The 12,708-nt window shown below is 41.5% G+C and overlaps 1 protein-coding gene across 6 annotated transcripts in view; it reads right to left on the bottom strand.

Moving 5' to 3' along the window:
• The window catches only part of LOC143024737 (uncharacterized), a 35,366-nt gene that overhangs the window by 6,941 nt on the left and 15,717 nt on the right, over positions 1–12,708 (bottom strand). For all 6 annotated transcript variants that reach the window (XM_076183835.1, XM_076183829.1, XM_076183830.1 and 3 more), the window contains 4 exons: positions 11,368–11,531; positions 10,376–10,973; positions 4,158–4,425; positions 3,248–3,505 (listed from right to left, as the gene is read on the bottom strand). In XM_076183835.1, the coding sequence (XP_076039950.1) occupies positions 3,248–3,505; positions 4,158–4,425; positions 10,376–10,973; positions 11,368–11,531 (1,288 nt within the window). The remainder of the gene's footprint in view (positions 1–3,247; positions 3,506–4,157; positions 4,426–10,375; positions 10,974–11,367; positions 11,532–12,708) is intronic.

Genomic DNA, 12,708 nt, shown 5'->3' with positions numbered 1-12,708 from the left:
GATGGAGAGGAGATAATGGAAGAGAAAGCAGTACAAGGAAGATGGGGAGAGTATTTTAGGGTGTTGCTAAACGTGAAGGAGGATAGGGAGGGAAAGGTAGTTGCAGTGGAAAGCGCTAGGAAAATGACAGGGATGAGTGAGGAAAATGGAGGAGAAATAAGGAAAGATGAGGTGAAGGCAGTTGTTAAGATGACGAGAGCAGGTAAGGCATCTGGGTTGGATGGGCAACACGCAGAATGTAAAAAAAAAAAAAAAAAAAAAAAAAAGTACAGTGATGCTGGACTGACTGTCGAGATTACTTAAAGTTTGTTTATGAGAGGGTAGAAAACTGGGGTGCCTGTATAGTTCCACTTTACAAGGGAAAAGGGGACAAGTGTGAGTGTAGTAGTTTCAGAGGGATCAGTTAGGAAGGCTGGTAGGGTATTGATTGAGAGGATTAGGAGAGGAACACAGGGATTGGTGAGGAACAGTGTGGGTTTAGGGCAGGTAGGGGGTTGCATGGATCAGATTTTTGTTGTAAATATGTGAAAAAGCTTTAGGAAAAGGTAAGAATGTCTTATGGGCCTTTATGGATTTGGAAAAGGCTTATGGCTAGGTAGATTGGAAGGCACTGTGGGAGGTATTGCAGATATATGGGATAGAAGGAGGGGTTATAAGAGCAGTCAAGAGTTTTTATGGGAGCAGAGCTTGTGGATGTGCTGTGTCTTGCGACATTGCTTCTGACCCAGGGCAGTGGGAAAGATGCAGGGATGATCCATCATCCAGACGGTGCCAAAATAAGGGAGGATAGAGGGGAGCAGAGTATGTTTGGGATGAATTTTTTTTGCTACCTCCCCTTGTGTGGGAGTGTTTTTATGCCTTTCCCTTTTTGGCTACCTCCCCTTGTAAGGGGAAAAAAGCCTTTGGTATATGTATGTAGTAGTGCTTGTGTTAGAATCAGAAATAAAGAGAATTAGTGGTTTGAGGTAAAGGTGGGACTTCACCAGGGATATGTTGTGTCGCCTTGGCTGTTCAATTTATACATGGATGGGGTGGTATGAGAAGTAAATGCAAGGGTAATGGGTTGGGGGTTGGAGACAGTTAAAGAAAATGAAGAAAAGTGGGAGATGAGCCAGTTGTTGTTTGCTGATGACACTGTGCTTGTAGCAGGATCAGAGGAGGGATTGAGGAAATTAGTGAGTTTGGGAAGGTGTGCAAAAGAAAGAAGTTGAAAACATACATATACCAATGCTTTTTCCCCCTTTCAAGGGAGGTAGCCAAAAAGGGAAAGGCATAAAAACACTCCCACCCATTTCATCCCTGAATACACTCCACACCCCTCCCACCCTCCCTCTCATCTGAGCACCTCCTGGATGACGGGTCATCCCTGCACCTTGCCCACCGCCCTGAAGACGGAAGACAGAGGTGAGTGGAGAATGGTTGTATATGGATGATGTTGTGATTGCATGAGGAGGAATGGGCGGGGGGGTGGGGGGTGAGGTAGTATGTGTGAGCAAATTTTGACGCAGCCCGAAGGGATTTCTCCCCGTCCTCTCCTTATATGCAAGGGGGGACGGAGAGGGGGGGTCGCCGATTAAATGAAGCGGCCTTGCTGTGGATGTGCTGTGTCTTGCGACACTGCTTCTGACCCAGTTGAAAACAAATGTAGGTAAAAGTAGAGTGATGAGATATACAAGAGGAGAAAGTGGTGGCAGACTTGAAGTGAGTATTAAGGAAGAGAAACTGGAGGAAGTGGATAGTTTTGGATACTTGGGTGCGAAAGGGTGAAGTGGAGGTGGAGGTAGAATGTACATTGAGAGAAGCAAGTAAATTCCTTGGGGAATTAAAAATTGTAATAAGAAATAGACATTTGGGAATGGATGGTAAGAGGAAATTATATGAAGGAGTGATCGTGCCAACAGCACTGTATGGGGCAGAAACATGGAACATAAGAGGAGTTTGAATGTGTTTGAGATGTGGTGCCTGAGAAGTATGATAGGGGTTACTAGGCAGGATAGTGAGATATGAGGAGGTGAGGAGAACAGGGGTGGAAAGGGAGTAGGGAGATAGAATTGATGAAAGAGTATTGGGATGGTTTGGACACATGGAAAGAATGAGTGAGGAAAGATTGGTAAAAGAGGCATGGAAGGCAGAGGTAGAGAATGAACATTAGGTGGCAATCAAGGATAAGATAGATGGATGGGGTAAAAGGGCACTGGGAATGTTTGTAGAGGAAGGACGGGAGAAGACAGAAGATAAATGGAGAAGGTGAATGGAGAATGGTTGTGTATGGATGCTGTGATGCATGGGAACGGGTGAGGGATGGGGGATGAGGGAGTATGTGTGAAAAATAAATTGACACAGCCCATACGGATTTCTGTATGAGGGGACAGAGAGGGAGGTGTCACCAATTTAATGAAGTGGCCTTGCTGTGAATGTACTGTGTCTTGCAACACTGCTTCTGACCCAGGGTAGTGGGTGAGATGCTGGGATGACCCATCATCCAGAAGGAGCCAAGATGGAGGAGGAGAGGGATGGAATGGGAGGGGGGGGGAGTGGATTTTATGCCTTTGTTTTTGGCTACCTGCCTTGTAATACAAGGGGGTGAAAAAAGCCTTTGATATATGTATATATCCTCCACTCTCAATTTACCATAAAAAAATTATCTGATATTCCCCCTCTCTCTCCCCTAAGAACATGTACATCCAAAACTCTTCCTAAACACTATCAACTCTCTAGACATATTCCCACCATCAACTCTCCACTACGATTCTTTCCTGGTACTCCACACTTCCCAACCACTCCGTCTATTGGTTCATCTCCTACTCTAGCACTGAGATTTCCCAACGCCACTACATTGACAATTCTCCTTAAACCCTGTACATATTCTTTTAACCCCTTCCATACGGGGCCGCACACGTAGGCGTCATGGGGAGCGAGTGTATTCGCGAGGCTGCCATATCGGCGTCTTGATTATATTTATTGTAGTCGCCCCTCCATAATGACATTCTTTCTAATTCTTTTGTAATCGCATTTTCTATGGTTATCAAAATTCACGGGTGAAGAGAGAACGATCGATATAAGCGGTGACTATATTTTATGATGCGAGTATTATTACGACACGTCGTACGGCTGGCATTGGTTGCTGCCACCGAGATCTAAGTCCATGACGCCTACGTGTGCGGCACCGTATGGAAGGGGTTAAGATAGCATCCAAAAGTTAATGACAGTAATTACATTGGAGACATTTCATACTTCAATTACATACCTTTGTCTCTTTGTTGACCTGAACTGAATTCTCCAAGTTCTTTGTTGGAGTCTGACTGTTCCTTTTGTTAAAGGACAGTTTGTCCTGCCTAGGAGGTTTGTAGGACGGAGTATAGGAACCATTGCCTGACTTCTCTTTATGTTTGGACATGGCAGACGATTTTGCAGGTACCTTCCGACTCTGGGACTTGGATCGTGGTTGTATATTTACAGAATCATTCTTTGAACTTTTCCTCTGCTTCTTACCCTTTCTGGTACTCTGGTGGGAAATTATACAATTATGGTATATGATTTGGTAAACATGTGATTACAATGAGTCACAAATACTAAGTCACCATATTGCCCAGAAAAATCTGGCCAGTATTCATCACTCAACTTAAATCTAGAAATTCTTATTCCTGGAGCTTTAATATCTCAGTCTGAAAAGAGTACTGTCTTGTGAAAAACAATGCTATCCAAAGCTTCTCCTTAAGGGATCACTGTACTTGTTTGACCTATGTATTTCAGACAAATGCATGGGGGTCACAGTGAGTTAAAGAAGAATATAGATCAAGGAGATGATTTACTTCTTGACATGGGTCTACCTAAGTTGAAATGGAAGTACTACTGGGTAATGTGGTACAAAAAGTTTCTTAAATAACAGTTTTATATACAATTACAGAATTGAACTTGTAATTATGCTAAAGTTGTGAGGATTTCTCTTGTACAGAGATCCCCTAATTCATTCTATACAGGATTATGTAAGTATTTACCTAATTGTAGCATACAGTAAAGGAGCAATGCTCATTGGGTTCTGTCTCCTATTCCCTAATTTTCTAACATATCTAGTCTCAGATTCATGCAGTTCCAACTTAATCTATGTGTGCCTGCTTGTCTGTGTGTACACAATTTTCAAGCCCTTTAATACTTACCCCTTTGGAAGGTGAACTCCTTCTATCTCTCCTCTCACTCTCTCTTGTATCATCTTCTAGTGCCCTGAAGTACCTCCTGATAATATCAAGTTTAACATCATCTATCGATGACAAGTCTATGGTTACTTCCTGATGCTGAAGTCTATGGTTGTCTGCTGGTGATAGGATAGCAAGGACATCCAACTGCTCACGAGGTCCAAGAGAATGAGCAATAACAGTGCCCAGTCCTTCTGCCACTGCCCACTGGTCACTTCTACTAAGTTCACTCCTGTAAAGAAAAGAACATTTTTATTTTTAGTTCATGTATACATACATAACAAAGGACCTTCTTCCATATAAGATGGGTGGCTGGATCAAGCATAAACCTGACCCACACTCATCCCTCACCCACTAAAACCAAATCCTCACTCTTCCCATCTTAGTACCTAATAGAAGGAAGGATACTTATACCCTCTGCCATGCTGCTGGGGCTAAAGGCAACACATCAAGACACAGTGCCTCCACAGCAGGGCCCTGCAGCCAGAGCTAATCTACTACTACTGCTGCTTCAATATATTGAGGTTTCATGTGACATCACAGATCACGTGCCCGTTGTGGGGTTGGCAATTTTGGATGTTTGGTGCAAGTTACAAACGCAGGGATAGAGTGAATTTGGAGTTTATCAGAAAAATGGGGATCTTTTGTGTAACTGGTTGCAATAACAGACAGAAATGTCCACACCTCTCATACTATCATTTCCCTGCTGAGACTGAGGGAAGGGTGAGATGAATTGCAGCTGTGAAGAGGGAAGGCTGGGAGTCAACCCAGTGCTCCCGACTCTGCAGTGCCCATTTCTTATCAGGTTGGTATTTTATTTCTAAAGTGACATGATTTGTCAAAAATGAAAATTTTTAGTTGTTTAAAATCATACATATACCATAGGCTTTTTCCCCCCTTATAAGGGATGTAGCCAAAAAACAAAGGCATAAAAACCACTCCCACCCATTCCATCCCTATCACACTCCACCCTCTTATCTTGGCACCTCCTGAATGATGGGTCATCCCTGCATCTTGTCCACTGCCCTGGGTCAGAAGCAGTGTCACAAGACACAGCATATCCACAGCAGGGCCACTTCATTAAGTCAGCGACCACCCCTCTCCATCCCCTCATGCAGAAAAGGAGAAGACAGGGAGAAAATCCCTTCGGGCTGCGTCAAATTTTTCTCGCACATACTCCCTCAGTCCCCATCCCCTATCCATTCCACCTCATGGATCATAGCATCATCCATATACAACCATTCTCCATTCACCCACCTTCTGTCCTCTCCCATCCTTCCTCAACAGACATTCCCTTCTTCCCCAAAGCAACTTTTACCCCATCCATCTATCTCATCCTAGGTCGCCCACTCATGTTCACTCCTTCCACACCTCTTTTACTAGTCTTTCTTCACTCATTCTTTCCATGTGTCCAAACCATCCCAATACTCTTTCATTAACCCTATCTCCCAACTCCTTTTCCACCCCCCATTCTCCTCCTCACCTCCTCATTTCTCACTATCCAGCCTAATAACCCCTATCATACTTCTCAGACACCTCATCTCAAACACATTCAAACTCCTCTCTTACGTTCCATGTTTCTGCCCCATACAGTGCTGTCAGCACAATCACTCCATACAATCTCCTCTTAGCATCCATTCCCAAATGTCTATTTCTCATTACACTTTTTAATCCCCCAAGGCATTTACTTGCTTCTCTCAATCTACATTCTACCTCCACTTCCACCCATATTTGCACCCAATTATCTAAAACTATTCACTTCCTCCAGTCTCTCTCCCTTAATACTCACTTCCAGTCTGCTGCCACTTTCACCCCTTGTACATCTCATTACCTTATTTTTTTCCACATTTATCTTCAACTTCCTTCTTTCACACACTTTCCCAAACTCGGTCACTAACTTCCTCAATCCTTCCTCTGATACTGCTACAAGCACAGTGTCATCCACAAACGAATGCTCTGAGCTGCTAGTTAGAGATTCACGAACAAACGAATTTGAAAGCGGACCTGCTTATTTACATACATACGGCAAAGTGAAAGCTCGTTGGTACCAAAATGTGTTTTTGTATCTCCATTTTACATTTTTTCCCCCATTTTTTTTTATATAAAAAAAAAAAAATGGAAAGAAACAAAGAAACTCCAAGAGACAAAGAACCAGCAAAAAGATGCTTAGAAGAAAGCAGAATAGAGACTCCACTTGGTGTCATTCGAAAGAAGACATCGTTCTCAAACACCATGGGAATACTATAGGATTGAAAGTTTTTTTTTGGGGGGGTTTGAAGGGGAAGGAAATATTATGCATAAAGGACTAGAAATGGATTGCGAACCCAGGTATAAAAATATAATGAGAAAGAGATATTAATGACATTTTGGATGATTTGATAGAGCTCAAAAGTGAGTACAAAATAATGTATAAAGAAGTAGCTATGCTAAGGAAAGTCAATGAGGAAAATAATAGGGAGATAGATGATTTAAAAAAGGAATTAAATAAATTAAAGGGAGAAAATGAAAGTTTGAAAAGTGAAGATATAAATAGGAATGAGGTATTAAAAAAGGAGATAAAAGATCAAATGCAAGCAGTGACTGAAATACATACATACATATACCAAGGCTTTTTCCCCCTTACAAGGGAGGTAGCCAAAAAGGGAAAGGCATAAAATCATTTCCACCCATTCCATCCCTGAATACATTCCACACCCCTCCACCCTCCCTCTTATCTGAGCACCTCCTGGATGATGGGTCATCCCTGCACCTTGTCCACTGCCCTGGGTCAGAAGCAGTGTCGCAAAACACAGCACATCCACAGTAAGGCTGCTTCATTAAACCGGCGACCCCCCCTCTCCGTCCCCCCATTGCATAAAAGGAGAGGATGGGGAGAAATCCCTTCTGGCTGCATCAACTTTTGACTGAAATGGTGGAAGAAAAAAATCAAAGAAAATTACCTACAGGAAATAAAGAAACAGTGGAAAGTTTAACAGGAATGTCAAAAAGTATCCCTTAAAGAAATAATGGAACAACAGGTCAAGGAAAATACCAAGGAAACAGTGATCCAAGTAATTAAAGAGAAAGGTAACTTAGGGACACAGTGGATAAAAAAAGATGCATTGTAATCTATGGCATTAAAGTGAAGCATGATGTACCTAGATATCAGAGGGAAAAGGAGAACGAGATTGCTAAGGAAATTCTGAAAGAATTACATGCGGAAGGACAAGGTTTGGATAGGGAAATCAAGGAGACCTATAGCATGGGCACATACTCTAAAGAAAAACAATACAGGCCACTGAGAGTAAAGCTTAGATCTCAAACAATTGCCAAGGAAGTACTATCCAGAACAATGAAATTAGCAAATAGTGAACATTACAAGAAGGTATGGATAAAAAAAGAAATGTGAAGAACAAAAAGAAAAAGAACTTAGAAACGAAGCTGATGAAAAAAAAAAAAAAAATGGAGTGGTAGACCTGAGGCTGAGAAAATGGTATATAAGGAAAAAGGAAACTAAGACAGAAAAAGACGAGGAGAAAGGAAATTAAAAATAGCTTCTACCAATATATATGGAATGAGTTAAATGATTATCTGGCCTTAGAAAAACCAGACAATGGGAATAGTGGAAACTAAAAGTGTACTCCATCACCCAACACTGTGGGACAAGGTTTATACAACTGCTGGGCAAAAAATAGAAAGGATAAACAGGGTGGCGGAATATGAATTTTGACTATCAAAGATTTAAATGTAACAAAAATAACTGAAGGAAAAAATAATGTAGAATCAATTATGATACAAGTTGACAGCAAACATATGAAGAGTAGAAAATTTGTAGTAGTGTATGTGCCCCCCAAAACACAGTCCTGGACAGAAAGTGATCTTTCCAAAATATTAGAAGACAAATATGAGTATAGTAGTTTCAGAGGGATCAGTTTAAGTGTGGTTGGAGGAACAGTGTGGGTTTAGGACAGGTGGGGGTTGCATGAATCAGATTTTTGTGGTAAGACAGATATGCGATACAGTTTTAAGTAATGGTAAGGATGTGTTTTGGGCCTCTGGATTTGGAAAAGGCTTATGACAGGGTAGACCATTTCCCAACCCTGGGGTTGCCAAGACAAATTCATATTGCTATAATAAAATTCAATGATGTTAACTGTCTTTTATAACCTTACATTACCTTTCTTTCACATATATTTATCATACTCCCTCACTTTTTACAGTCAACAACTAGTCATATATATTAACACCTATACAAATAGATTAGTGGGGTCATGAGCATATCATGAGGATCATATTGGAAAAAAAAAAACACTGGGGTAGAGGAAGGCTCTATGGGAGAATTTGCAGATGTATGGTAAAGGAGGAAAGCTGTTAAGAGCAGTCAAGAGTTTTAATGAGAGTAGTAGAGCCTGTGTTAAAATCAGAAATGGAGAGCATGGTTTGAGGTAAAGGTAGGACTGCCAGGGATATGTCATGTTGCACTGAGAATGTCATGTTGCACCGAGAGGTGCAAGGGGACTGGAAATGGTTAAAGAAAATGGAGAAAATGGGAGATAAGCTAGTTGTTGTTTGCTGGTGACAATATGCTTGTAGCTGGATCAGAAGAGAGATTAAGGAAGTTAATGAGAGTTTGAGAGGGTGTGCAAAATGAGGAAGTTTAGGATAAATGTGGGTAAAAGTAAGGTGATGAGATGTACAAGGGGAGAGTATGGCAGCAAATTGAAAGTGAATATTAAGGGAGAGTCCAGAGAAAGTGGATGGCTTTAGATACTTGGGTGCATGTGGTGGGAAAGGGAGGAGTGGAAGTGGAGGTAGAATGTAGATTGAGAGAAGCAAGTAAATGCCTTGAGGGATTAAAAAGTGTAACAAGAAATAGACATATGGGAATGGTTGCTAAGAGGAGACTGTATGAAGGGGTGGTTGTGCCAACAGCATTTAATGGGGCAGAAGCATGGAACAGAGAGGAAGTTTAAATGGGTTTGAGATGAAATATCAAAGAAGTATGGTAGGGGTTACTAGGCTAGATTCAGTGAGAAATGAGAAGGAGAGTGGGGGTGAAAAAGGAGTTGGGAGATAGGGTTGATGAAAGTCTTGGGATGGTTTGGACACATGGAAAGAATGAGCGAAGAAAGATTAGTACAAGAAGCGTGGTAGGCAGAAATGGATGAGGTGAACAAGAGGGGGCAACCAAGAATGAGATAGATAGATGGATGGATGGATAGGGGGTTAAAGAGGCACTGAAAAAAGAGGGGGATGTCTATTGAGTAAGGGAGAAGACAAAAGATAGGGTTGAGTGGAGAATGGCTGTGTATGATGATGCTTTGATGCATGGAAGGGAGTGGGTGAGGGGGTTAGGGAGGGGTTATGTGTGAATGATATTTTGACAGCACAAAAGGATTTCTCATCTTCTCTTTTACCGTGTGAGGGGGCTTGCCGATTAAATGAAGTGGCCTTGCTATGTCTTGCTGCACTGCTTCTGACCCAGGGTAGTGGGCAAGATGCAGGGATATCGCCCATCATCCATGAGCAGCCAAGAAAAAAGGAAGGGAGGGGTGGTGCATGGGAGTGGAGTGTGTGGGGGATAAAATGGGAGGGAATGGGTTTATACCTTTTGATTTTGGCTACCTCCCTTGTATGGGGGAAGAAACCCTTGGTATATGTATGTTTATCTAATTATAGTATATAAATAAGGTGCAATGCAATTTACCATACCTAGCTTCATATTCATGTATGACTCCATCTTAGTTTATATCCTTGTTTTCCATTTACTGTACTTAGACTAGAGGAAGGGGAGGTGGAGGGGAATGGAATGGGTAGTTGTAGGTACCTGCCTTAGTCTTGACTACTCCACTCATAAGGGGGAAAAAGCTTTTGGTATGTAGAGAGATTTGAATTTATGTTTTGTTCTAGCTTGGGCTATATCACCTTAGCTATTCCAGGTATTTATGCATCTGTATGGAAAATAGTATTTCTTTACATCCTTTAAACATTTAGTCTTTCTCAATATGTTCTCATAGTCTGCTCTCTCATCCATGATCAAGAGATCTCTTCTGTCAATATAGTATAGCCCCTTTAATGAAGGTTGCGTTTGTGTTTGTGTGTGTGCACATGTGCACTCATGTGGTAAGGCTTCTTCCTCCTCATAAGAGGTAGCCATCCAAGATTTTAAACTATATCATTGAAACTGCAATTTTATAACTTACCATTTAATACTGCCATCCAGGATATCATTAACTTTCTTCTTATTCAAAGCTGCCAAGTTTTCTTTGTGACCACTTTTATTTTTGGTTAATCTCTTTGGGGAAGGGTTCTCCAAGGATGCATCACTTCTTGGTGACATAGAGCTACAAGATGAGTAGCCAGACTTTGGTGAAGAACTGGATGATGAACACAAAGCATCAGCACCATTGGACGAACTGGTGCTCAGGATCCTCTTGTGACTTGAGTGTGATGACCTGCTTGGCCTTTGTGGAGATACCTGATTTTCTTTCGTACAAAATTCTTGCACTAAACTTCTATGATGGGGGTCGCTTAAAAAATAAACTGACTGTGCACTAGTACTACTACTACTGCTGCTGCTACTGCAACTGAGGGTCTCCCTTAATGGCACTGGGGAGGAACTACGATCAGGAGACGTCTCCCTTGACATAGGTAATGAGAAAGATGTTAAGGTAGAGGATGTAAAGTCTGAATAGAGAGAATGAGAGGAGGAAGTATCTTGAAGGAATTCCTGCACATTGTTCCTGGTCATCTCCTCGCAATCAGATAAGTCATTATTGTCCGTAAACAGATCCAGGAATCCTGCAAATCAAAATTGTGCAAAATTAAAACATTGACAAATGAATGTGTCTTTATATTAATTTAACAAAGTTTCAGAAACATCATGCCCCCACATAACAGTTTGTTTTGACCTTTAAATGCAGAGATTAAATAACTCCTCTAAATGCTACATGGTGCTTAGATAGAAGGGGCAATGATGGGTTCTGAATGAGTGTGAGATATATGGTGTGTGTGTGCATTGAACTTAACCAACCCTCTTCTATGGGGAGTAAAAGCCCTTTGGTAAATACATCATATGTAACCATAATGAGCCCACATTTTAGCGACAGTATTTAGAACAAAAACCCATAATTAATGTAAACAATATCTACTTAGGCAACAAACATTTCAGAAACAGTACTGAACATATCCATACCTCCAAGGTTTGTATTCAGTGTGCCCCCAAGTAGATCATTAGCTTGAAGAATGTCTGAATCATCCCAAGAAAACAAGTCTCTTTCAGCTCCCTGAGTACTTGGACTCATTGAAGGTGAACTACCACCAGAAACACCACTGTCAATACCAGAAGAGCAATCCCACCTGAAAGCAATTAACTAATTAGTATTTTGTTAAAAATAACAACAATTTGCAGTCCATTTTATCTTAACTCCTTGTGAATGGACCAAAGGAAACACAGCAATACACAGTACCTCCACAGCAAGCCATATCAACTTAAGCTAATTTATTAAATTGTAACCCTCCCCTTTTATTCACTTGCAAATACTGAGCAGTCAAGAAATCCCTTTAAGCAGCATCAATTTATTACCCATACACAACCACTGTCTACTAACACCTATATCTTAACCTCTCCCTTTACTATTCTAGGATATTCCCATTTAAACAAAGCCCCCCCTCCTTTACCCCATCCATCCCATTCTCAGTCTTTCCATATCTCCAAAGCATCACAGTACTCTTTCATGATCCCTACCTACCAGCTCTTTCCATCCCCACTCCCTCCCCAACTTCATTCTTACAAGGGAGGTAGCCAAAGTCAAAGGCATAATTCATCCCCACATACTCCACTCCTATTCACCACCCCTCCCTCCCTCTTTTCTTGGCTCCTCCTGGATGATGGGTCATCCCTGCATCTCACCCACTGCCCTGGGGCCATGCCTAAAAAAAAGCAAAGGCAATTTCATTCTTACTATCCTCAAAACACCCATCATTCTTGAACACTTCATCTCAAAAAGATTTAAAAGCCTCCTTTCTGCATTCCTCAAATTCCAAGTCTCCTTTTCATACAGTGCTATTGGTACAATCACCCATTCTTGTTTGTGTTCATCCCCTGATATGTATTTTTTATGACACTTTTAATTCCCCCACACACTTGTTTGCTTTCCTTACTCTAATTCACATCCAACCCTCAACTCCATATCCTATTACATGTGGTCCTAAATACTTAAAATTCTTCAGTTCCTCTAGCTTCTCTACTTTAAGATTTACTTCCAACTCACAGCGACATCTCATCACCTTACTTTTGCCCACATTTACTTTCAGTTTTCTCCTCTATATACCCTGTCACCTGCTACCTTTGACTTTTCTCTGACCCAGCCACAAGCAGTGTCATCAGCAAACAAGAACTGGCTCCCCAAACATGCACCTCGTACAACTCCCTCATCACAGTGGCAGAATTCTTTCCTCCCTCTAAGAAAAGGTATACTCAAAGAAGTGGTAAAGGACAGTTTCAAAGGAAAAGCACAAAGGAGATAGTCTTAAT

Source organism: Oratosquilla oratoria, chromosome 4 (genome assembly GCF_046742065.1).
Source record: "Oratosquilla oratoria isolate Oo_2021 chromosome 4, ASM4674206v1, whole genome shotgun sequence".
Classification (NCBI taxonomy): Eukaryota; Metazoa; Arthropoda; class Malacostraca; order Stomatopoda; family Squillidae; genus Oratosquilla; species Oratosquilla oratoria.
Note: the sequence above shows the minus strand (reverse complement) of the source record. Positions and strands in the feature narration are given on the sequence as shown.